Source organism: Neolamprologus multifasciatus, chromosome 23 (assembly GCF_963576455.1).
Source record: "Neolamprologus multifasciatus chromosome 23, fNeoMul1.2, whole genome shotgun sequence".
In the NCBI taxonomy this organism is placed as follows: domain Eukaryota; kingdom Metazoa; phylum Chordata; class Actinopteri; order Cichliformes; family Cichlidae; genus Neolamprologus; species Neolamprologus multifasciatus.
Window position 1 is genome coordinate 24,257,589 of NC_140460.1, and position 27,033 is coordinate 24,284,621.

General features: G+C 40.7%; 1 protein-coding gene and 1 long non-coding RNA gene across 2 annotated transcripts; both read right to left on the reverse strand.

Moving 5' to 3' along the window:
* Window positions 1-1,407: 1,407 nt before the first annotated feature.
* Window positions 1,408-26,220, reverse strand: cyp27a2 (cytochrome P450 family 27 subfamily A member 2). Its single transcript, XM_085150389.1, has 10 exons — window positions 25,983-26,220; window positions 25,546-25,807; window positions 24,694-24,884; window positions 23,692-23,891; window positions 23,405-23,602; window positions 21,543-21,706; window positions 8,806-8,972; window positions 3,790-3,871; window positions 3,479-3,715; window positions 1,408-1,583 (listed from the first exon to the last, which is right to left on the reverse strand). Exons 1-10 carry the CDS (start codon window positions 26,075-26,077, stop codon window positions 1,467-1,469), a joined length of 1,713 nt encoding a protein of 570 aa, XP_085006515.1. The 5' UTR covers window positions 26,078-26,220; the 3' UTR covers window positions 1,408-1,466.
* LOC146491641 (uncharacterized) lies at window positions 10,297-21,535 on the reverse strand. The gene is made up of 2 exons (XR_014872252.1): window positions 15,760-21,535; window positions 10,297-14,153 (listed from the first exon to the last, which is right to left on the reverse strand). It is a non-coding gene; the product is annotated as an uncharacterized LOC146491641 (long non-coding RNA).
* Window positions 26,221-27,033: the final 813 nt, after the last annotated feature.

Genomic DNA, 27,033 nt, shown 5'->3' on the forward strand with positions numbered 1-27,033 from the left:
GGAAGAGCCGAGTTAGAAAAGTCTGCATCTAGAGCTTCAAACTACAACTAAATTAATTTTAAGAAAGTTGGTAAACATTCGTTTTTCCTTCAGTAAATTCACAGACTCTCTCCAACTTTATTCCTCTGTGTGGTTGATGCTGAGCTTACAGCAAAACAAACAGTGATCGGTGTAAAATATTTTATTAACCTCACCTTTAACTATATAAACAGCCTGCCGTTCCTCCTTATTGTCACAGGGGGGCAGTGTGCACTACCCATCTGCATAAGTATTTTCACACTTCCAACATCTGAGCTTTGAGCTCTACCTGCTCCAGCTTTATATGCACCAAAGAGATTAATAAAAACAGGTATGCAAAGCAAAGTGCTTGGAGTTAGACCGGCATTTTCACACACACACACACACACACACACACACACACACACACACACACACACAGTGTGATATTAGGACTCATTGTTATACAATTACAGTGATTATATAATGCAGAAGGCAAGATTTGGGCATTAGGTTCAATTTTGTGTGAACATCTAAACTCTGCAGAGAAGTCATTTTTCTCTCTTGCTGGCTTCTCTGAAAGAGGAAGAAAAATATGAAATTACTTCCTGCACAAATATGTTTATGAAAGATAAAACATCTCTTTTGTGTGTAAATACATGCACAAATAAAATCTTTAAAAACTTTAAAGGGAGAATTTCACTTTACTGGTTCATCATCAAAGACTTCAGAGATTCACTTTAGCCAAAGTCAATGTCAAACTCAAAGTCAGCGTAAAAGTTAATGAAAGTAAATAAAGTAATGTGTTTAAACGGCTTTAACAGCCAGTGTACTCTCAGATCTGACAGTGCAAAGAAGTTATACTTGAGTAGTAACTAAAAACTAATAACATCTGTTTTGCAAATACTGTTATGGGTTAATAAACCGAGGAGCCACATGCACAAACCTAAAGGAGGTTTAAAAAACAAAAAACATGCCTTTAATTGCTGAAAAATCCAGAACTATACCAGAAGACTAAAACTAAACAGAATGACAATAATTATGAAATAATAAAGGAAGACCATAACAGACGTTAGCTAAGGAAATATAAAGAAATACATATAAAGATAAATGTGTAGATAAATTATGAGCTTATTTCTTTAAAATGATAAATGTGCCCATTAAATGTGTTCCTAAAGAGAAATCCTGCATGTGACAACCTGGCTTGAGGATTTACTCACTACCACCATTGCTGAAATTTGTTAAATCGGCTGCTGACAGGAATCTGCACCATGAAGGCTCAGATACGTTACTGCACCACACCCAGACTGGCAAACACCAGAAATGGCCTTAAATTTTTATCTAATTACTCATTTGTACCTCTGTGCAGTTTTAGCCTGTTGCTCAAACTAAAGTTACACTGAGAAAGAAACTTCTGGGAGCACTTTTATTGTGAATGTACGAGCTGCTCGCCATCACTGGCGCCATCTTCAGGCTCTGGGGAGGAAGCGCAGGTTGATGGGCTTAGCGGGGATGAGCAGCGTCCGAGTTTTGGCCTCCACTGTCGGTGCACCATCTTCAGGCTGGATCTCGTAATGCTGCATCAGCTGCAGAGCAATAGCAGGACTGTGTTAAAGAAATTTACCCATAAATCGTCTGCTTACGATTGTAGCTAAATGTTTGATTACCTAAGTTATTTACTCTGTTGATTTGCAGAACATAACATATATACTAAAAGTGCATTAAACTGCACTTCTCCTTTCTTTATAAATTCACTTTGTAAACAATTGAACCTATTGGGTTAAAACAGTTTTTAAACACAAAAACAGAACAACGCTGACCACAACCACCAAGACTGATGTTTGCATTAAAACGCTAAATAGGCAACCTGGCTTTTGAAAATGTCAAAACACACAAACCACAGGGAGATTCTCATCTCTGAAAGCAGCCCAAACATTCTTCAGCATATCTGTTTTCATATTCTCATATCTACAACATGACTTGAATACAGATATAACAGGTCGTAGTTATAGAAATTTCAACAAGCTGAGACAGATTATTTAAGATTAGGCAATCTGTCGATGAAAAGGATAATGCACTAAAGTGCAGCAAGGTAGCATCAGTGTGTAGAGTCCAGGTTCGTGCAGATGAGCAGATGTTTGCCTTCCCACAACATCAGCGCCCAAACTTACATAATACTTATCAATCATAATAAATGTCATTTTGCTGCAGCTCAGCCCTTTAAAAACCTGGGTTTCCCCCTCTGAGCTTTTGCCTTCCTTTTTAAAAAGCTACTTTTTTAAAATGATGTTTTTGTGTTCGCAAGTGTCTCCTTCATCCAACTACATGTTCATTAAATACAAATAAATTTTTACCAGAAATACAAATAAAAATGAAAAGAATACCATAACATGACATCATTCTGTAATCAAGCAGGACCCAATGTCCACTACAAGGGGCAGAAGATAAAAAATATATATATTTTAAATGTAATATGTTTTGTTTGTCCACAGCACTTAGATGAACTGGGTCTCAGAAGCATATTGTAAGGTAAAGACAGAGAAAACCCCAACAATCAAAAGACTGTCTCTGAGCACGCACTTGGCAACACTGGAAAGGAAGAACTCCCTTTTAAAAGGAAGAAACATCCAGCAGAACCCAGCTCAGGGAGGGGCAGCCATCTGCCATGACCGTTTGCCATTTAAATATGAACGAAAAGGTTAAAAATATAAAATCTGTGGCGCTCTAAAGGCGCTGACCTTTAACAGCAGCCTGAAATGCCACTTTAAGCCAGCCGGCTTCTTCAGAAGTATTCAACAGCCTGTAGATGTCCTTAGTAATAAAGATAAGACAGAGGAAGTGATACAACATGTCTCAGTGCATTCAAGTGCTGGAGCTCCAAAAGAAGGAGCTTTTCTGTTTTGTTTGGCATTTTTGCAGAAATTCCTTCTTGCTGCTTTTCTTCTTTTTATTTCCCTCGAAGGACTCGCTAATCATTTTATTACTGTTTTTATTTCCAGTTTATCAGCGTCTTGCTGCTCAGCCAGCATCTGTAGACTGCAGGAAGATAAAGTACTGCAGCTGTCTTCACTTGGAGAGAACATTTAGTGTCATTTTCAGCATTTAGTCCTTAAAAATATTTTTAAATATTTCAGTTCAATTCAATTCAGATGCTTTATATTGTAAGTTAAAACCTACAATAATACAAAAAAAAACCCAGAGAAAAAGCCAACAATCTTTCAAAATTACCTAATACTTTCAACAGAAAGTGAAGAAACTACAACAGTGTTCTGGGTTAAAGGGATGTTAACTCAAGTCAAACTAGCTGGGCTGTACTTTCATGCAATGCCAGTTTCTACCACATGGTGCTTTCTATAAGCAGGCAAGGGAGGCTGGAAAAAGGCAATCCTCGCAAGGAACGCAGCTGCCCCCCCTGTGTGCAAAGATTGTGCAGAGGGTACAAAAGGTACCCTTAAAAAAGCACTAGCTCTGCATCACTCACCCTGGACAGAGCAAAGTACATCTCCATCTCTGCCACCCTCTTCCCCACACAGGCTCGCACCCCGACGCCGAACGGGATGAAGCTGTAAGGGTTATGCTGGTAGAAGCCGGGCCTGGCTCTGTCGCTGCGGCTATTTGGCGTGTCACTGCGAAACCACCGCTCTGGGAGGAAGTGCTCTGCATTTGTGAACTCGGACTCATCGTGGCAGGCTTCATAATGGCACAGATGGAACTGAGTCTGGAAAAAGAAGGCTTATTTTAGAGAGATGCTTAAAGACATACGAGTGTATGTGTGTAACCGTGTCTTCCTACCTTCTTCGGGAACCAGTAGTTATCCAGAATCACCTCGTTCTCCGAAATAAAGCGTCCGTTTCCAGGAACCACTGGATACAGGCTGGTTGAGGAAGAAAGAAACAAATCAGCCTCCAATAAGACATGAGAGATGTTTCCAGCTTTGTAATCGATCGCAGCTGACATGTTGGTTTTTGCGTAAACTGCATCAGAAGACAGAGAAAATACGTGAGGCCAAAAAGGGCAGATGTTTACTGAACTTCCAACTAGGTGTTTTCATTCTTGCTCTACTATAGGAGCTTTGCATGACTCACAGTTTAAAAAAAAGGTTAATTGTCTTATATCGTGCCACAGAGCATGCTCCAGTCAACCCTATGTCTGAAACAAGCCACTAAACCTCCTCAGAAATTCTTCTGATTGGCTGCCCCTCATGGTTGGGGGTTCTGCTTCTTCTTCTGCTCTTTATTGTTAAGTAGAGACAGTCTTAGAAACCATTAACTATTTCAGAATTCACAAAAACCTGGAAGAAACATTCAACTGAGGAAGTTCATTAGACCATCAAGGTGTATTCAGAGCAGTGACAGCATCCCTTTAAAAATGAATTCCCCCAGAACCAAACAATCAGCGTTTCTTATGTACAAGAGCTCTAAAAAAATGAGACTTGGCAGTTAAATTCTAACATATGTGGTAATTTAAGTGTACTCCACAGACCCTGGACAGACCCTGGACAGACCCTTGGTACACTTCGCTCTGCTATGGAGCATCATCAAAGTCTAATCAGACTCAAACTCTTTATTTCAGTAAATGAATTAATCAGGAAGTCACTTCCTTGAAATGATCTCTTCTTATTGCTTTCTTTTAACTGAAATAACCTTTTTTATAAAGCACCTTCTAAAGTGCTTTGACCGACAAAAAAAAATATAAAATAAATTCAAACAGAAGGCAAGAGAGAAATAAGGAGGAACCAAATGCAAGGAGAGTGGAAAAAATACTTTGTAGACCAGTCTGAATGCATTTACCCTGACCTGAAAGTACAACTGTTTAGTGCTAGGGCCAAATTTATTAGTGTTCCAAGGACTTAAATATGAAGAACCCACATGAATAACAAATTACAAACAACTCTGACACCGACTGACGATCAGTTCAGGATGTACCCCAGCTCTCACCCTGTGCCAACTTGAATAGGCTCCAACATGCCTGCAACCCTAAAATGGATACGTGTAAGAGGACAGATGGATAAATCATAAGCATCTCAGAGAACAGCAAGGACACAGGAGTCATATGATCTATTTTGTTTGTAACGGTTAGAAGTCTAGGAGCTGTAAATAGAAAGTGTGGAAGTGGAAAACTATTCTCATAATCACATGCAGTCCAGCATTACTGCTTCCACTGGGACCTGTTTCCACAGAAGAGGGGCCTGAAAGCTGAAGGCTCTGCCTCCCATTCTACTTGCTCTATAAACCACAAGTGAATATTAAAATATTAATAGTAACAACAACAATATTGATACCTTTTGGTTATTATTTAGAGTTTTTCTAAAGGCCATAAGCCACAAGATAATCAGAATTGCAAAAAAAAAATAATAATGCATGCAATGAAAATTAAATACTATCATTAAGGAAAAGCTCATTTCCGTCGGCTGTATCTGCAAGCTCATTCTTTCTGTCACAACCCAAAGCTTGTGACCGTAGGTGAGAGTGAAAATGGAGATATACTCAGCTCTTTCTGCTGCACTCTATTATTGAATTTTCTACAGTCGTCAGACTTTTTTCTTCCTCTTACAACGTTGTCACTGCTTTCTCCATACATGGTACAATACGTGGAGGTACATGGTTCATTATATAGCCTTTTATTAGGTACATGAATGTATGATCCTTTTACTCTTTTACTCACTTATAAAATTTTAAATAATATGGCACCTAGCTGTTTAATAGGACTTCTCCATTTGTATAAGCCCCAAAGAAGCACTAAGATCTTCTAACCAGAGGCTCTCAATGCAGCCCAGGTTTAGGCTTAAAACCAGAGGCGATCCTGCCTTTGCTATCGCAGCACCTAGAGTATGGAACAATCTCCCTATTACCATTCACACTTCCGAGTCTATTCAGTCTTTTAAATCTCGCTTAAAGACTCATCTTTTTACTTTGGCTTTGACTTAAGTTAGTTGACTATCATTTGGCTGGTTTCTGTGTTGTTTTGTGTTGCTGTTGGTAAATTATTTTCTTCGCTCCTAATTTGTGAAGCACTTTGATCGACATTGTTGTTTTTAAACATGCTATATAAATACATTTTGATTGATTGATTGATTGATTGATTGATAGATAAATGCAGGCAGAGCAATCTGCAGATGATATGCAAATTGCATGGAGGTTGCACAATATGGAACGCCAGGACTGCCATAATGAATTAATTAAATACACCATTAAATAATTAATTAAATTTTAATTAATTAAAATGGGAAATAATTAATTAAATAAATATTTACAACACATTTAATTAATTAGTTATTGCCACATTTAATTAATTATTTAATGGTGTATTTAATTAATTCATTATGGCAGTCCTGGCGTTCCATAGCACAAGGCTGTTGATTCTAAATGATTCTGACTTGATTGAGCACAGTTTTAAGAAGAAAATAGGCCAGTACACGTTTCATAAATCTGACGGTAATTTAGTGTAGGAACTAATTTTTTCCACAGGGTGAGAACAGACAAAGTAGAGACATTTGGCCAAAATGCACAAAACCTAACACAGCATATCAGCACAAAACACCTCATACGAGCTGTCAGCACGATTTTTTGACTCTGGCATTGTCACTGTCATGATTAATTTAAATTTTTAAAAAAGGAAAGAAATAATGACACAGCTATGTGGCTTAAGAATTGCTTACTTAGTATTATTCTTCATTTTCTGACCCATGTTTGACCCTGAATTCACTGTTAGTTAGAAAGAACTTAATCCACTGATTGAGACTAAAGTTCAACTTGTAAAAGGAGGACAAAGTTAATCAGTGAAAACTCAAAAGAAAAGCTTCATTTTCCTGTTGTGTCATGATCAGAGTCTCCAGTAAATGTTTGAGGTCACAGTTTGACCAAATCGTGTTGGAAAGGCACCATCACTCCACCACAGATTACTATTATCGCCACGGAGGATGTCTGTGGGATTTCTCAGGAACTCGAGCACACATTTTCTTGTAATATGCTACCAGAGGTGGACTTGGTCCAAGTTAGAAGTGACTGGAGAAACTGGATCCGTCACCAGGGGTTCGTGGCAGAAGTCTTGCATGGCAGAACAGAATTAAATGTTTTGTGTCGTGGCTTTAGAGTTGGGAGTTTGCCTTGTAATCGGAAGGTTGCCGGTTGGAGCCCCGGCTTGGACAGTCTCGGTCGTTGTGTCCTTGGGCAAGACACTTCACCCGTTGCCTACTGGTGGTGGTCAGAGGGCCCGGTGGCGCCAGTGTCCGGCAGCCTCGCCTCTGTCAGTGCGCCCCAGGGTGGCTGTGGCTACAATGTAGCTTGCCATCACCAGTGTGTGAATGGGTGGATGACTGGTTGTGTAAAGCGCTTTTGGTCCTTAGGGACTAGAAAAGCGCTATACAAATACAGGCCATCTTTAGGTGTATTTTGCTCTTATTCTTACTGTGATGTGATTTGCTGACTGAGGGTTTTTGATAGGTGTCTGTCACAGAGACGACAGAGACGCAGGAACACAGCAAACGCCATCAGTAATCCTCGAGATTGTTACTTTTTTTCCTTCATAAAAACACACCACTCTGAAATTTAGTCATCTAAGGTGTGTGGCAGAGTAAGAACAACACAGCAATTTTTGAGTTTCAAAGGTGATGACACACACTGAGCAAAGCGTTTGGTACACAAGCAGCCACTTGAATATTTGCAAATACCACACAGGTTTCCATTCTGCACCCACAGAAGCAGGAAACCGTCCAAAACAACATATTCAGCATGAGAACTTCCTGTGTGTGCTTCATTTAATCAGATTTTCAAAGAAAAAAACCAGCATGCATATGTAGCTGAAGGTTTTCACAGACTTGAACTTTTACCTCTAAATATCCTGACGCTTATAACCTGTGGAACTGAGGCATGAGGCTGCAAAAGCACGATTTTATTAAGACTAAAACTTGATTTAACAACCTGTTGCTTTTAATGCAGCTCTGACTTGTCTAAGTAAGTGATCTTAAAACAGTTTGACATTGCTGGGTTGGGCCGTTCTCATAAAATACTCTATAAAAGTCCTGAGCCAACCCTCATTTCTCTATAATTTGCTTCCAAAGGGCTTTTAAAGTGCTGGAAAGCATCGGATTAACAACAGCTTTATTTTCAAGCATGTGAATAATCCCAAACACACTGCCAATGCAGTAAAACCATACCTGGATAGAAAAACAAACAGTGGAACACTATCAGTCATGGATTGGCCTCCCCAGAGCCCGGACCTCAACATTATTGAAGCAGTGTGGGATCATGTTGACAGAGAACAGAACAAAAGGCAGAAACATCCAAAGAAGAGCTTTGAATGTCCTTCAAGAAGCCTGCAGAACTATTCCTCTATCATGTCCAAATTCAACTCTGCTGTCTAGCAGGTTTCAGAGCACTTTATCATTCTGTTGGCAACCTTCATGAAGTTGCCAGTTCAGTCTTCCAGCAGGATTTAGCACCTGTGTGTGAAAACCTACATGAGAAGCTTTGGCACTCACTGGAATTTCTCATCCGAGAAGGCATCTAAAAAATCCCAGCTTTCACAAAATCTTGTTACTGCTTGTCTCAAACTGTTCCCTGTCACGAATGACTTCACATCACTAACTTGTGTAGTTTGGATGAGTGGACAGCAAAGTTTTGAAAACATTCAGAGCAAAACACCAACTTGATGATTTCCAGCATGCAGACACAAAATACATCACGTGTTTATAGATCATTTATGAATTACAGACTTGTTTTTAAAACCATCAGATCTTCGGTTAAAATGCTTACGGTTAAGAAAAACTTGACTCCTTTGAGAGACAGACGCAAATAGCTGTCAGCTCACCGTAATGTCTCCTTTATGACGGCCTTCAGGAAGGGCATCCTGCTCAGGTCGTTCATGGTTGGCTCCCGCTTGTCAGGGCAAACCGAATTCACCTCGCTGTAAAGTCGATCCTGAGCCCTGCTGTCTCTCGCTAAGTGATACAAAGCCCACGACAAGGTGTTGGACGTCTGGAGTCAGGTGGGAGAACAATGGAAGAGGTTGAGTAGATACGTAGGTAAAAATTAGAGGTAAAAACATCACAAAAAACTTAAAACGATTATTACCGTGCAAGGTATTGATGTACATCAATGCTTACAACACAAAAACACTATCACAAAGAGACTAGTGTCTCTTTGTGATGTTTACTCAGCATTTGCAGGGATAATTTTTCTTTCCCATCCTGCTAAAATAATTCCTTTTGACTCCTCCTTCACACTCCTGAGCTCAGCAGCTGGGTGGCACGAACTATCTGAACTGAACTAAAAAGAGAACTCCAGTCTAAACACACAGCATGAGGTTAGCTTCTAATACCCAAAAATGTAAACAGGGAGGCATTATAAGAAGCTACTGCACTATAAGACCTGAAATCTGTGAATGTTTGTGTAGGTCCTCAGTTCACAGTAGTCTTAAGGGCCTGAAATACACACAGGAGAAACCAAGAAACCAAAAAACCAAACCACATACCCATGGCACAACACAGGACGAGACTTGGCCATACATCTGCACTTACAGGAGAAAGGATATTCCAGTCTTCAGATCCCTTCTCGGGCGATTTAAACGCCACTCATGGCGGGATAGGGCAATTTTCACAGAGGATCCACACCTTGACCCCTGTGATGGTAACGTCCCATGTCATGGACCACACCTTGGCTCATGTGACCCAAAGTAACTCTCTTGACTTGAAGGCTCAACTCTCAGTACCACCTACATTAAGGGTTAAATTACTCTCCATAAGATTTTATTACCCTCTTAGGTGAGGGGTGAAACATTTGTGTTCTGAGAAAGGACACGCAGAGGCTTTTCTGCTATTGGCAGGTTTTCTTATCTCCTGATCTCTTTAGAAATGTTACTAAAACAATGAATCAGCTCACTATAAATGTAACACTCTAACATCCTTGTATTGAGACTCTCCCCTCTATGCACTGCTTTGCATTAGCTTCAGTTCAATAAACATCTGCTCTGTTACATTCAAATAATAGTATACTTTAAATATTTCTGGCTTGCCTTTGTTACATTCACATACATGCTGGGTCAGACTACATCTCTCTCCCTGATTCAGCAGCAATCACTGACATCAGAAGCAAAATAAGAAAGTTTCACACTCCAAGGCCGAGGCAAACGGCTCCGCTTCACTCATGACATCAAATTCAACTCAGTATGACATAAGATTCAACACAACACTCCCCAATAATCATTGTCTGGCACATTCATACACCTTAAAGGCACGTCCTTGCAACACACACACACACACCAATAAACAGGCTCCCTCCCTTATCATTCTTGTTACCATTGTTGACACAGGGCTCACAAAATTTCAAAATCCCTGGTAGCCCTTCGGGCAGGGACTCTTCAGTTTTTGGTAGCCCAAAATAAATTTAAGTAGCCCGAATAAAAAAGAAAGCAATTTTTTGATTGATGTTTTGTTTCCTTTACAATATTATACATTAAAGTATAATATTGTAAAGGAAACAAAACATTAATCAAAAAATTGTTGAAACACAAATTACAACATTGTATAAAAATTACAATCATCAACTCAAATACTTGGTTCTAATTGAACAGAAATTTCTATGAACTTGTAAGAACTGTGTAGGACATGAATCAGTCTGTGTCAGATCCTGAATTTGAAATTTCCACTGAAGTCACGAGTAAGAGGGAAGTGGAACCAAGATCGAGGCCATTTGCTTTTTGAAGTTTGCAAAGACTGCTAAATTTTGCCAGTGGTAGTTCACTCTTTGCAACATAGTACGCTGTTTTAAACTGATTTTCAGGTTTATTTTTAGTATGTTATTTGCAATTGGTGTTTGTTCTGGGAAAGATATTGCAGACTGAGCAATAATGCATTTCTTGCATTTCTCATGGGTTCTAATGGGGGCCTTTCTTAAAATTACTGGTCCCAGTAACAAAGGCGCTTGTCGACTCAGAAATCGAGGGAAAACCAACAACACACCCGGCAGAACATTATGTTATTTACACGGGTGCACATAAGTGGTCCGCAGGTGCACATTCGCTGTCAAAATAAAAGACGCGCACCAGATAAGAAGTTGCAACGCGCGTTTGCGTCCATATAAAAAGCTGTTTTTGTCCACTAGAGTGGGATTTTCACGGCACATTCTGCACCACATCTCTGTGCGTTCATCATTTGTTTGAAGCCAGCTCACCTCCTGCAACCACTTTTCCGAGAATACACGCTTCTTTTGTGGTTCGGACTCCTTCTGACATTTCTTTGGAGGTGGAGGAACACCAAAGTAATTGCTTAAAGGAGCTTCTTCGACATCTTTAAGAGTTCTAAACAAATGTCTGTCCTCCTCCAGAAAATCTTATGTAAGCAAACACGCGTTGCAACTTCTTACCTTGTGCACGTCTTTTATTTTGACAGCGAATGCGCACCTGCGGACCACTTCTGTGCAGCCCTGGTTATTTAGCTCGTCATATTGCAGCCACAGAAATTCTTTTGTCCATGAAACCATAAAGCTGCACTTTCTTTTTGCCTTATAGTCTGATTTGTCATAACTTTTCCGTTTTGTGGTAAGCTTTTCTTTGGCTGTCACTTCTTCACCCTGACCTGTCTTATTTGGCTCAGCAGAACTAAAATATATATCCTGCTGCTTTTACACACGCACTCACATAACGCTCAGCGATTCTCTGCGCGATCAACCTCTCACATGTTTAAGCTGCGGGAGATTTCACTTGTCATGTTTGCATAGTAAGCTAACGATTGATAAGATGATGTCAGAGGAATTGGTGCGCAAATTATCATCACTCACCAATCAGTGCTGTCGCTCTCTATACACAGTTCGCGCGATTGCAAAGTGAAAGCAAAAAAGAAGCGCAAATTCAAACGCGATTTCAATATGTCACATATTGACAGTGGCTCACCGATGCCAATGACATAATTACCCAGCTACATTTCCGAAAGAATGCAAAAGCATTGACATATATTTTTCATTCCTACGATAGCCCAGTAAAAACCAGAAAAACAATTATTTCTTCTTCTGGAATTTTCTTTCCCATCTGTGAGCACACACAATCAACAATGTTTCAGGAACAGACACATCTTATCTTAAAACCCAAAGTCACTATCTCCTCACCACATTTTCATCTCGTTCACCATCCCTTTTATCTTAAAAAGAAGATGGCTTGATTGAAAGCTATCTTCTTCACTTGACTTATAAATAGAAAAGACTATTTTAAAGGATGCATCATGAAATTTGCTGTATGTGAAAAGGAAACTTCTTATAATAATGGACCCTATCTTCCTTCCTTTTAAGTTAACCTTAAGATCAGCCTGTTACTTTTCCTCTATACAAATACTGATTAAACATTGTGAGCTTTATCTTTGCCCACCTTGGATAACCAAGATGTGCAGATTACGCAAACTTCCAACTTGCAGCTTGTGGCAAAGGATGGGGACAAGCCTGAACCTCACCAGGGAATGCCGCCAAACAGGCTCTGTGACAGCTTGCTGTACGTGCTGCACCAGATGTGATCCCTACTGGGCTTGTGTTTGCTTTGAATACCAGAGGTTTTGATTCCCTCAGGCAAAACTGAAACAATTTTGCTGTAAGTAATGTGTGTTCGCTTCTCACATAAAAACATTGCTGGGTAAAACAAAAACAAATCACTGCTGCTGGTTTTCTCACCATTAAATCTAACTGACTGATTGCAGTCAGTCCAGGCCGCCGGTTTCTGTCGACCTGTGTCAAGAGGACACAGAGATGGAAATCTAGTGTTATTTCTATTGTGAATCAAAGCTTACATGGTTGTGGTGGAGGTGGAGATTGAGTGAGAGGCTGAAAAGCTTGAGTCAGACTGAAGTCAAGACAAACAAGTCCACACCTTGAATTTTGTGTGCTAAATGAGCTATGGCAGTCTTTTAGGTTCTCTACGTGAGCAACACAGAGGTTATCTGTAACTTCTTTGTTGTTCGTTGCACATAAGATGCCAACATGTTTGGAAAAGGTTTGGTTATTTTGCAATGTAACGTAATATGGATGAATAACCACTTTCCTCACTCATACGTCCCAAATATCAGAATCTAACAAATCCTGTGGGAAAGGTGGAGATAACTGTCAACTGCCTGGAGACGGTTTAACAATGAGTCCACACAGGAAAATAAAATAAAGGTTCAGCTAGCAGATTCAGTGTCAAATAAGGCACAAATAATTGTGTTGCTGAGGTTTGTAGGTCACACGTCGCAGACCCTGTTTCTTAAAGAGTTTGCACACTGGCAACAAGTAACATGATCTTTTAAAAAAGGAGACTCAGAGGGGCCGAGTCATTTTAGAAGTAAAGGTAGGAAGAGGATTATCACTCTAAAAAACCTTTCACAGCATAAGAGTGTTAAAAAAGGATGGAATTGATCATCTAAGTCCATAATCTTATTAAAAAATGAATAAAATCCAGACACATTTGTTTATTAATAATAATAATAACTTAAGGTTTGTACTGGACAAGATGAGCTTTGAATATCTTTGCCATCATTGTCTGTCAAGGAGTAAAATTCCAGTCTTCTAGAATACAGCCTTGGGGGGTCACAATTAGGAGATCTATTTCATTACTTTTGAGCTTGAGTAAATTAGATAACATCCTTGTTTTAATTTCAAACAGCTGATAAGTGACTATGGAGTGTGATAGGTTTGGTACTGATAAAGTTTAGGGTCATGAGCATAGGAACAGAAACAGAGACCACGGTGACAAATGATCTAGCCAAGGGGGATCATGTAAATGAAGAGAAATGGTCCAAGCACAGAACCTTGAGGCACAGCTTGGTTAACCAGGGCAGCGGCCTTCCATTGTGTTTGGTTGGACACAATGGAAGCCAGGAGAGTGCTGTACTAGTGGGTCCGAGATAGTCAGACAGATGTGAAAGGAGGAAAGGAGGAAAAAACATGTCAAAGGTAGATAAGGCCATAAGGTTGAGGATGCTAATGTGGCTAGGGTCAGCAGCAATGAGAAGGCTGTTACTTGTTTTGATGAGAACAGTTTAAGTGCTGTGGTATATGCTCTGAAGCCAGACTGGAAGGCTTCATAGAGCTCTTGGTTGGGCATGTTGATAGAGTTGGCTGGGCTCTGTTCTTTTGAAGAGTTGGGTCAGTAGTGGTTAATGCTGTTTTGCTCCAGATCTAGCTTCTTGAGGACAGTAGTCACTTACAGTGGGGCAAAAAAGTATTTAGTCAGCCACCGATTGTGCAAGTTCCCCCACTTAAAATGATGACAGAGGTCAGTAATTTGCACCAGAGGTACACTTCAACTGTGAGAGACAGAATGTGAAAAAAAAATCCATGAATTCACATGGTAGGATTTGTAAAGAATTTATTCGTAAATCAGGGTGGAAAATAAGTATTTGGTCACCTCAAACAAGGAAAATCCCTGGCTCTCACAGACCTATAACGTCTTCTGTAAGAAGCTTTTCTGTCCCCCACTCGTTACCTGTATGAATGGCACCTGTTTGACCTCATCATCTGTATAAAAGACACCTGTCCACAGCCTCAACCAGTCAGACTCCAAACTCCGCCATGGCCAAGACCAAAGAGCTTTCGAAGGGCACCAGGAAAAGAATTGTAGACCTGCACCAGACTGGGAAGAGTGAATCTACAATAGGCAAGCAGCTTGGTGTGAAAAAATCAACTGTGGGAGCAATCATCAGAAAATGGAAGACATACAAGACCACTGATAATCCCCCTCGATCTGGGGCTCCACGCAAGATCTCATCCCGTGGGGTCAAAATGATCATGAGAACGGTGAGCAAAGATCCCAGAACCACACGGGGGGACCTGGTGAATGACCTGCAGAGAGCTGGGACCAAAGTAACAAAGGTCACCATCAGTAACACACTACAACGGCAGGGAATCAAATCCCGCAGTGCCAGACGTGTTCCGCTGCTGAAGCCAGTGCATGTCCAGGCCCGTCTGAAGTTTGCCAGAGAGCACATGGATGATACAGCAGAGGATTGGGAGAATGTCATGTGGTCAGATGAAACCAAAGTAGAACTTTTTGGTATAAACTCAACTCGTCGTGTTTGGAGGAAGAAGAATACTGAGTTGCATCCCAAGAACACCATACCTACTGTGAAGCATGGGGGTGGAAACATCATGCTATGGGGCTGTTTTTCTGCCAAGGGGACAGGACGACTGATCCGTGTTAAGGACAGAATGAATGGGGCCAAGTATCGTGAGATTTTGAGCCAAAACCTCCTTCCATCAGTGAGAACTTTGAAGATGAAACGAGGCTGGGTCTTCCAACATGACAATGATCCAAAACACACCGCCCGGGCAACAAAGGAGTGGCTCCGTAAGAAGCATTTGAAAGTCCTGGAGTGGCCTAGCCAGTCTCCAGACCTCAACCCCATAGAAAATCTGTGGCGGGAGTTGAAAGTCCGTGTTGCTCGGCGACAGCCCCAAAACATCACTGCTCTTGAGAAGATCTGCATGGAGGAATGGGCCAAAATACCAGCTACTGTGTGTGCAAACCTGGTAAAGACCTATAGTAAACGTTTGACCTCTGTTATTGCCAACAAAGGTTATGTTACAAAGTATTGAGTTGTATTTTTGTTATTGACCAAATACTTATTTTCCACCCTGATTTATGAATAAATTCTTTACAAATCCTACCATGTGAATTCATGGATTTTTTTTTCACATTCTGTCTCTCACAGTTGAAGTGTACCTCTGGTGCAAATTACTGACCTCTGTCATCATTTTAAGTGGGGGAACTTGCACAATCGGTGGCTGACTAAATACTTTTTTGCCCCACCGTATGTAGTTTTGAAAACTGAGGGAACCACTTCAGACACCAGGGAAGTGTTACGGCCCCTGGCCTCGGAAGAAGTGAGCCAGCTTCCTACAAGCAAATTCAAGCGTGCCAGCACCAGAAGACGATTGGCTGGTTGGGAACCTGTGCCAGCCTTCCTGCGTGTAAATTCGGATGTGACAATCCACACAGACAATTGGCTGCCTGAGGACCAGTGGTTTGCACTTCCAGGAAAAGGGACCAATCAGCGACTGATTGTACTCACCTGCCTTCTACAAAAGGCTGATGAACATTTATTCACGGGCTGCTGCTTTGAAGTGAATGTGCAGTTTGCCCCGTATGCTTCTGTCTGTTAGCCTTGCTTGTGAAACTCTGTTTAATGTGTGGAATTTATGTGGATAGTATTTAGTCGTCTTACTGCCCGTGAAGCTAGCTTTAATTTCTACTCGTACATGAGCAAGTTATTTTTGTATTGGTTATTTTCCTAGTGGTTCGGTATTGGTTTTTAGTTCTGAGATTTTTTCTGTAAATAAAACTTTGCCTTAAATGATCTCCCTTGTGAGGGTCTCGTTTATGTTACCTCCCCTGTCCCCTACCAGAGCCGGGTCGTAACAGGAAGAGATGATATCATCTATATGTGGCCACAGACATGGCTTGACCAATGGTGTCTGCATGGGGTCCAGAGTGCATGTGGAGGCTTTGGCCTGAGAGAGCCACTTGGTGACCTACAAGGAATCCAGAGGAGAAAAAGGAAAAAGAGCATCCCACAAGGTGGGATGAAATCCTGAAGCCGATGTGTAACTGTCGCAAGCTGCTGATGGATAGAATTAACTTTTCTCAGAAGACATCAAGAAAATAGTAGCAGCGGTCAGGGGCACCTGAAGGATGAGGTGGATCGAGGGGGTGAAGTAGCCAGTCCAGCAGTCTGGAATGGCTTTGCTGATGACAAATGAGGGAAGAGTAATAATAAGTCTTGGCCTGAGAGAGAGAGTTTCTTTACAGGACCTCACATGATCTCTATAAGGCTATAGATCCTCTAAAATCAGCGACAGGTGGTCTTTAGGGCACGGACGTCCATAGTGAACCATAGGCCAGAGCAGGTAAAAGAGACTGTTTTGAGCGGGTCAAGGGAGTCGAGGCTGCTGAATATGCTGTTATAAAGTTGAACTATTCAGCTCGACTAGACCACTCACTTTTTAGGGTTTTCCATTAGATGGTAGTACTTGGTACCAGGTGCTTTTTTAGGAGTTCCAAGTCAGTCGAGTTGAGCCAGAAATGTGACATCAAAAGACTGCATGCCACTGATTGGTGGGGCAGTGAAGTCGCTGGATGAGTCATGAGAATAAATCCTTCACAAGAAGCAAATTCACCATTTTTAAACCCGGCAACAGGGAAATGGCTGCAAACACACAAGTCCACTGTTTCTGTCAATAATTGTATTTCAGACAAGTGGTGCTTTATTGTTGAGTGAACGGGCATTCAACAGCATGCACTGCTGATGTTGGGACAGGTCTAGAGGGAGTGGTGCTGTCAATACAAGCCAGTGGTCTTAGATTGCTCAGAGCACTCGCAGAGGGATACTCTGTGAAAAAATTACATATTTGCAATCAACGAATCTGGTTAAAAAGTAAAACGCATTTCATGGATGAGAGCCAATAAACCAAACTGCATTTTCATGACTGTCAAACTGATATTTAGATCTTTTATGCTTTTTGGAGTCTTTTTTCATTTACAGAGTGCAAAATCTTGGGAGGATAATATTTAAATGAATCACATAAATGTTTTTGGCACAATTTGCTGCAAACTGTACTAAGTCTAAGCCTGAAAAGCATGTCCCATGTGTCTGTGTCTGTGATGACTATCATTAAGAGTGTTTATTTTGGAACTGGAAGGTGGGACGTTATCAGATTGGGTGTGCAAGAGCAGATGGCTTAAAACTGACCATGGTGTCGAAACTTTGGTTCCATCCTCACCCTGCATGTTTAGAGAACGTCCCACACATTCTGGCCTTTACTTATACTGGTGTCTTGATTAAGCTTAACCAAGGTCCATACCAAGCATTGGAGGGAAAAGGGGGGCCAGTATGGCGTTATTTTTGTGCCACTATTCTGAGTAGGGGTGGGGTTTTATAATCGATTTATCGATTAAAATCGATTCTGGCTTGGATAACGTAAAATCGATTCATTAAAATCCTGAATCGATTTTTTAATATAAATTTATTTTGCCCGAAATGCCAGAATCTCTGGTGAAATCTCACAAAATTTCAACAACCACCAAACAGCTAAGACAGTAAATGAGAGCAGGAACATGGATTCTGCACAAAGACTTAAACACACAGCCCAACCGCGGATCAGAATCAGTGAGATGTCGCCTTTCTCACAGTCGGGGCTGAAAGCCGACAGCGCGCTGATTCTGATCTGTCGGCGGTCCGCGCTTTGTGTTCACGCCCTTTATGCGCTGATTCTAAAGCTGTTAGTTTTATCTCTCTCCAAACAATATTGACCGAACCAGCAGCAAAAGAAGATCCAAACTAGGCTTCACATAAACAACGTCATGAATTCACTCTGACTTTTATTGTTTTGCTTCGACCACGATGCACAGCTCTCTCTCGCATGCTCGCTCACTTGCGCGCTCTCTCTCCCTCTCTCTCTCTGTACTGTTTTCTGCATTATTCGCTTGCTTGTTACGCACAAGTCTACCGTTGTTTACAGCGCTGTCGGCCGACGGTTTTTTTTTCTTCGTTTTATATACTTCCGAAAATAAAACCTAATTTCTGCCGTTCAATACCGAACAAATTTAAACTTTTTAAAATTATGCAAAATGCAAAACGCTTGGCCTTGTCTCTAATAAAACCGCTGTAACTTCAGAGGTAATGTTCATGTGTTGATTAATGGTTTTCTTTCGTTTTTGATCTACTGCAGAACATTTTTATAAAATCCCAGAACAGGAAAATCACCTTCATGTTTTTCTGTGTTTTATCTTCAGCTACTTTGACACAAAGGCCTCTGCTGTGATGCTCACACCTTTGATAAAGTCTTGGTGTGTCAGCTTCCTTTTTATAGATACAAAAATATGTAAATGTACTGATCTGAATTATAATATTTCTGACTGTCAAAATTTCCCAGATTCAAATCAAAGTGAATCGAATCGAATTAAATCGAATCGAATCGCCCCTTTCCTGATGGGTGCCTAAAGTGCCCTTTTGTTGAGGCAACTTTTTTTTTTTTTTAAATGTTTATTTTTTTTATGTGTGTGGGCGTGCGGAGTCCTGTCTGTGCCCCTCAACAATAATATTTAACTATTAATCACAGTTTTGCTAAATAAAAGGATCTGGCTTGCATCAGTCACATGATCACATTTAACCAATGATCGCCCTTGACGGTAGAACGCGCTGGTTACGAGCCGGGAACGAGCTCACAAAGAGCACGTGCATTTTTTGCGGTCCGGAGCTGTAGGAGAAACACAAAATAACTCAGAGACACAGACTTACTATATTTCTTCCACACAGACTGATGCGACAAAACCAGTAAGTAGGTGTACAGCGTACACTGTAGTCTACAGCACACAGTATTAGCTTATTACGTACACGTTGGTAAGGTGTCTTGTTGCAACTGACGAACTGAAACAAACGAGCGTGCTGTGTGTGTAACAGCGCAACAAACATTACCTGTCCTTTTATTAACTGCACAAGTAGTGCTGGTCATAGCTGCTGGCTACCTGTGTAAGGCTGTCATGGGTCTGTAGCTCTGTCACCGTTTTAGGGAACATATTTAGTTTTAAAGTAAGTTTCCGGGCGTTTCCTGCCTTTCTGGAGGGATTATATTTCACTAGAAAACGATCTAATATGCATGTCCACATAATTATGCATTATTATAATTATAATATTTTAAAAAACACACGCTGTATTTTAAAGAACATACATTAAGAAGCAGATTATAGTAGATTTATATTTTAAATAAGACAAAATTTAGATTTTACAGCAGTAAAATTATTGTATCTCTACAGTTTAAAAATGTAATAAGCTTTGCCCCGGCACAGAGTGGATAGTGAAACAAATGGAATCATCATAAATACATTATTTCATATTTATTACTTCCCCCTCCTCATTGCTTTATTATTGTAGCTCTAGTAATAAATAATAATGTAAGGATTCTGAATCAGCACCGTGATGCCCATAGTATATACAGTATTCTGAAGAAGGTCTAAAATGTCACTGTGTGTGCGTGCATGTGTGTGTTTTATGTATATGGATTATTTTAAATTATTACTCATGATATAACATTGTCCAGACATGCCTGGTAAGGACATGAGGAGGAAACAGTAGGAGCTGTGTGAGGCTACTAAAGGCAGTGCTATAACATTTTTCTGTCGTCATTTTATTATAGATTAAGTGCAAAAGTTGTTAGGTGTGGATAATCAAATTATAGTTTATTGCAATAGCAAGTTGTGCCTTGTTCTCAGATAGACAGCAAGTGGAGAGTGATATATGAAATGATGGGATGGAAGGAAGAAGAGAAGCAAAGAGTGATTCACAGGCAGAGCCTAAATTATTTCTCAGTTTTTTGTTGCCTTATGGTTCCAAGCGCTGTCACCAATCTTTGCATTTTGTTATTATCTCATGATACTTGTTTAATCAGCTACCATCTCTCCTATGGACTTTTTAATGTCTACAGTCTCAGATCAACACAGCCCTGCCCTCCAGCACTATCAGCAGCAGGAGCAGCAGCAACCCCTCAACAGCAACATTGTACCCATCAGGTAAAACATCGGCTACGTTTGCTTTGATTCTTGATGAACGTGTGTTGTTGTTATTCAACCTGGTTCAATGTGCCCCTTTTTAACTTTGAGCACCCGCCCCTTTAAACGTCTCTGCACGGCCCTGTATCCCAGAATCCATTTCATCCAAAACTCAAACAAGGCAGTGGTGGAGGAACACAGAGTGGCGGAGTTTGAAATATTTCTCTTTCTGAGTCACAAAATAAACTTTTAAGATATTTTCATGCGAGAATGGTGCTGTGTAAACTTCTAATATCTGATCGATTCATCAAGACATCACATATTTGCAAAAGTGCTCTAACATTTTCGGAGATGCCTCTGTGTGTGTGTGTGTGTGTGTGTGTGTATAATAGCAAACACTGAAATACATATTTTGCACGCAGCAATGAATTCTGTTCACTCAAATTTAGCTTTTCTTCGCTCCAAATAAATTTCTCCTCAAAATGCAACACTTGCACCTGAAAATTTTTTTTTCATGCGCTCAGAATAGTGGCACAAAAATAACGCCATAGGGCCAGCACAAGTCATGTAAGATGGTCATTTCAGGCAACCAAGTTCCTTTTTATAGCAAGCTCATGATCTCTACTCAGAAATTAGTCCACAATGTAAACTAAATCTCTGGCTTCTCTGGATGAATCCAGAATGAGCTCCACCTGTCTCACTGCTGTCTGCCAACACCACCACACAGCCCTCATCAATTTCTAACAGAGAAGATCACTCAATCAAAATATATTGATTCTCCATTCGATACCTCTCAAACAAGTTTAATCACGTGCTTACACTGTATTAATTTATGTTAGCAGAAACACACTCCCTAATTCTGCTCATTTTTTGACCCACTAATCTTAAAAGATGTCAGTGACTGCTGGTTTACAGAATAAAAAGGAAAAATAAAAGGCATTTTGGAGCAGCTCAAACTGTGACAGTTAACCAAAATATTTCCTTTCTACAAATAGTGAACGAATGGATAAAGAACAGACGCACGATGCTACAGCATTTTGTTTCCTCACCGTGTCGACTCCTCCCAGCATCAGCTCTGTAACGCTTATGTAGACTTCTGCTTTGGTCAGTTTGCCAGAAGACAGCAGGTAGGTCAGGTACATGGCCTCTATAGGCTCACCCCTGCTCACCTGAGCTTCAACTTCAGCCATTCTTCTGTCGATGAGCATCTGAGCTGCCGTGCAAACACATAAAAGATACAGTGGGGCAAAAAAGTATTTAGTCAGCCACCGATTGTGCAAGTTCCCCCACTTAAAATGATGACAGAGGTCAGTAATTTGCACCAGAGGTACACTTCAACTGTGAGAGACAGAATGTGAAAAAAAAATCCATGAATTCACATGGTAGGATTTGTAAAGAATTTATTCGTAAATCAGGGTGGAAAATAAGTATTTGGTCACCTCAAACAAGGAAAATCCCTGGCTCTCACAGACCTGTAACGTCTTCTGTAAAAAGCTTTTCTGTCCCCCACTCGTTACCTGTATGAATGGCACCTGTTTGACCTCATCATCTGTATAAAAGACACCTGTCCACAGCCTCAACCAGTCAGACTCCAAACTCCGCCATGGCCAAGACCAAAGAGCTTTCGAAGGGCACCAGGAAAAGAATTGTAGACCTGCACCAGACTGGGAAGAGTGAATCTACAATAGGCAAGCAGCTTGGTGTGAAAAAATCAACTGTGGGAGCAATCATCAGAAAATGGAAGACATACAAGACCACTGATAATCTCCCTCGATCTGGGGCTCCACGCAAGATCTCATCCCGTGGGGTCAAAATGATCATGAGAACGGTGAGCAAAGATCCCAGAACCACACGGGGGGACCTGGTGAATGACCTGCAGAGAGCTGGGACCAAAGTAACAAAGGTCACCATCAGTAACACACTACAATGGCAGGGAATCAAATCCCGCAGTGCCAGACGTGTTCCGCTGCTGAAGCCAGTGCATGTCCAGGCCCGTCTGAAGTTTGCCAGAGAGCACATGGATGATACAGCAGAGGATTGGGAGAATGTCATGTGGTCAGATGAAACCAAAGTAGAACTTTTTGGTATAAACTCAACTCGTCGTGTTTGGAGGAAGAAGAATACTGAGTTGCATCCCAAGAACACCATACCTACTGTGAAGCATGGGGGTGGAAACATCATGCTATGGGGCTGTTTTTCTGCCAAGGGGACAGGACAACTGATCCGTGTTAAGGACAGAATGAATGGGGCCAAGTATCGTGAGATTTTGAGCCAAAACCTCCTTCCATCAGTGAGAACTTTGAAGATGAAACGAGGCTGGGTCTTCCAACATGACAATGATCCAAAACACACCGCCCGGGCAACAAAGGAGTGGCTCCGTAAGAAGCATTTGAAAGTCCTGGAGTGGCCTAGCCAGTCTCCAGACCTCAACCCCATAGAAAATCTGTGGCGGGAGTTGAAAGTCCGTGTTGCTCGGCGACAGCCCCAAAACATCACTGCTCTTGAGAAGATCTGCATGGAGGAATGGGCCAAAATACCAGCTACTGTGTGTGCAAACCTGGTAAAGACCTATAGTAAACGTTTGACCTCTGTTATTGCCAACAAAGGTTATGTTACAAAGTATTGAGTTGTATTTTTGTTATTGACCAAATACTTATTTTCCACCCTGATTTACGAATAAATTCTTTACAAATCCTACCATGTGAATTCATGGATTTTTTTTTCACATTCTGTCTCTCACAGTTGAAGTGTACCTCTGGTGCAAATTACTGACCTCTGTCATCATTTTAAGTGGGGGAACTTGCACAATCGGTGGCTGACTAAATACTTTTTTGCCCCACTGTACAAATGAACTTAAAGCGAACCCAAAACAGCAGAAATCTTCCCTTTTGTGTTTTTTTCTGTTACATACCTACTTCATAGAGGTCATCCCAGGCCTGAACAAAGCGTTTCCAGAAGGGGAGGATGTTGCGGGTCCATCGTGGGAAGAGAAGCACCATGTCAGCAAACGTCATCATGTCGTTAAGAGCCTTGATGAAGCGAAGAGTCTCATGGGGAATCTCCTCCTGCAGGCACCCCAGTCTGGTCTCAAACAGGATGGAGGATATACCTGTAAATAAAATATTAATAAATACATAAATAAAAGAGTTGCAAACCCTAACCTACGCCCCCTTTGGGATTAGTTGCTGTCCCTCTCACCTTCAAAGCCAAACTTGTAGAGCTCAGCTGCCACGTCCAAAACTGTGGCTTGGTCCTGACTGCGAGCTCGTAAGAGCTCAATGCGTTGCAGCAGATCTCCAGTCACCTGCTGGATGGTGGAGGCATAGACCGATACCTCCTGTAGCTTCAGCATCTTGGGGTTCAGGGCACTGCGGATGCGGTACCACTCTGGTCCTGTTCTGTAAAATGAAAAGGGAAAAAACTTAAAAGGACCAGTAACAAAACTCTGAGGAACTCCAGTAGCAGATTTTGCCAAAATCAAAGGACAATTTATCATTTTTTATGTTATAGTCAGTATCAATCAGCAGAGACGAGAAAGAAGAACAGGATGCTACCCCCACGACACAGAAAAAAAGTTGATGGATGAAGTTTATTAGAGAATTATGGCTGTTAAAAAAAAAACTTTTGGTCAGTTTCTGTTTCAGTTTCAGCACTCCTTTACTACTCCGCAGTAGATATTTATACATTTTCTCTCGTTAAATGTTCTTATATACATACCTGTACTATGAAGGACCCCTGAGGAATGCCAGTATTCTTTTATGAAATCAGATTTTTTTTTAGCTTAAAGAGATTCTTCACAAGCACCCAATGGATGCCTCCACAATCCACCAGGTTGTTACATGGGCTTAACTTTACCAATTTTTGTTTTCCAAAAATTTAAGAATTATTTATAGCTTATAAGATAAGATAAGTTAAGATAAGATTTATTAGTCCCACACATGGGACAGCAGAAAGTGGACAGTGCAAAATTACAGCAGCAAAACTGGAACAGGATAAGGTAATAATAATAAGAGACTCTATATATTAGAATGAAATACTATGTACAAATACTATGTTGTCTGAGAAAAATGTATATTTGAAATTTTCATTTGATTATTATAAGTCAGAGGAGCTCCTCTGGGTTCCTTTCTGGGTCCCTGGCTGTTTGTAAGGAATTTCGGACACATGAATAAAAGTTTTTTTGACATCATCTACACTCACTCTACGTGGAGTCCGTAGGCCTGGCCCCTCAGCTCCCTGTACTCCTTCCAGTGGGGCATCTCAACTCGGACTGGGTAGCGGCCTTCCTGCTGGATCACCTGACCAATGAGGTCAGGAGTCGCCACATTGACGATGTCAAAAGGGCCAAACTTGGAGCGCCAGATGGGCCCATACAGACGCTTCTGTAAACCCTACAAAATTGAATTATTTAAAAGTCTATTTTACAATAACAAAGACAATGAGGTCATGAATATCTGTTTAATTACAATCACTAATTTCAATACTTTTTAGATTTAGGTTTTTACTCACACTATTTTTAAATAGATTGATCTAAATAATAATTAATATGATTAAAACTTTGAAAAGCTCTTTTAGAAGGAGTTTGGGAAGCTGTTTTCAGATTATACTGTATAATTACTATTCTATAGCTAAAAACTTAATACCAAACCTGTTTAATTTTAGGTCATACATCTAAACTAAGTGAAATGTTTAAATGAAACGACCTAAAAGTATTCCTCCACACAAACATTCTCTCTGTCCCACATTTAGTTTGCATGACTCGATCACCCTGACAGCAACTGTTTGCGAATTCTTTTCATTCTGGCTGGACTTCATACAAAATCGAGCCAATAGAAATAAAAGTGAACAAAAAAGCCAAAATGTTCGTTCAAAAGTTTGAAAGAAAGTAACATCCCTGAATGCGTTTTCTCCAAACACTAGCAGCAGCCGTGGAAACAGTTTTTGTTGTCGGCTGAAGGTCATCTCACAGTTGTTCTACTCTTTAGCGCAAATGTACAAACAGTTAAAAAAGTTGCTGTTGTTGTTTTAAGCCACTAAATTCTCTTCCAGTACCTGCAGTAAGTGCATCTTTTCCGCGTATCCTTTGACCAACAACCAGTACATACTGGTGGACCGGCTGGGCCCCGGTAAGTCATCAATGCTCTTCAGCTTAACCGCCTCAGTTGCTGTCTGCACGTTCAGGTTTCTTCTGCCCGGGATGGAAGCGAAGGGTGCGGGTCTGAGCACCGGAGCGACCCGAAGCGCTGTCCCGGAACAGAGCGCTGGGAGGCAGCGGTACCAGGTTGCAGCAGCCCGGAAGCCCATAGTGAAAGCACTGTGTGAAACAGCCGATTGTGTGTGTGTGCAACAGGGCCGTGCAGACAGGTTTAAAGGGGCGGGTGCTCAAAGTTAAAAAGGGGCACATTGAACCAGGCTGAATAACAACAACACACATTCATCAAGAATCTAATATGGGCAACAAGGCAAAGCAAACGTAGCCGATGTTTTACCTGATGGGTACAATGTTGCTGTTGAGGGGTTGCTGTGGATAGTGCTGGAGGGCAGGGCTGTGTTGATCTGAGACTGTAGACATTAAAAAGTCCATAGGAGAGATGGTAGCTGATTAAACAAGTGTCATGAGATAATAACAAAATGCAAAGATTGGTGACAGCGCTTGGAACCATAAGGCAACAAAAAACTGTGAGAAATAATTTAGGCTCTGCCTGTGAATCACTTCTCTTCTTCCTTCCATCCCATCATTTCATATATCACTCTCCACTTGCTGTCTATCTGAGAACAAGGCACAACTCGTTATTGCAATAAACTATAACTTAATTATCCACACCTAACAACTTTTGCACTTAATCTATAATAAAATGACGACAGAAAAATGTTATAGCACTGCCTTTAGTAGCCTCACACAGCTCCTACTGTTTCCTCCTCATGTCCTTACCAGGCATGTCTGGACAATGTTATATCATGAGTAATAATTTAAAATAATCCATATACATAAAACACACACATGCACGCACACACAGTGACATTTTAGACCTTCTTCAGAATACTGTATATACTATGGGCATCACGGTGCTGATTCAGAATCCTTACATTATTATTTATTACTAGAGCTACAATAATAAAGCAATGAGGAGGGGGAAGTAATAAATATGAAATAATGTATTTATGATGATTCCATTTGTTTCACTATCCACTCTGTGGAGGGGCAAAGCTTATTACATTTTTAAACTGTAGAGATACAATAATTTTACTGCTGTAAAATCCAAATTTTGTCTTATTTAAAATATAAATCTAATATAATCTGCTTCTTAATGTATGTTCTTTAAAATACAGCGTGTGTTTTTTAAAATATTATAATTATAATAATGCATAATTATGTGGACATGCATATTAGATCGTTTTTTAGTGAAATATAATCCCTCCAGAAAGGCAGGAAAAGCCGGGAAACTTACTTTAAAACTAAATATGTTCCCTAAAACGGTGACAGAGCTACAGACCCATGACAGCCTTACACAGGTAGCCAGCAGCTATGACCAGCACTAC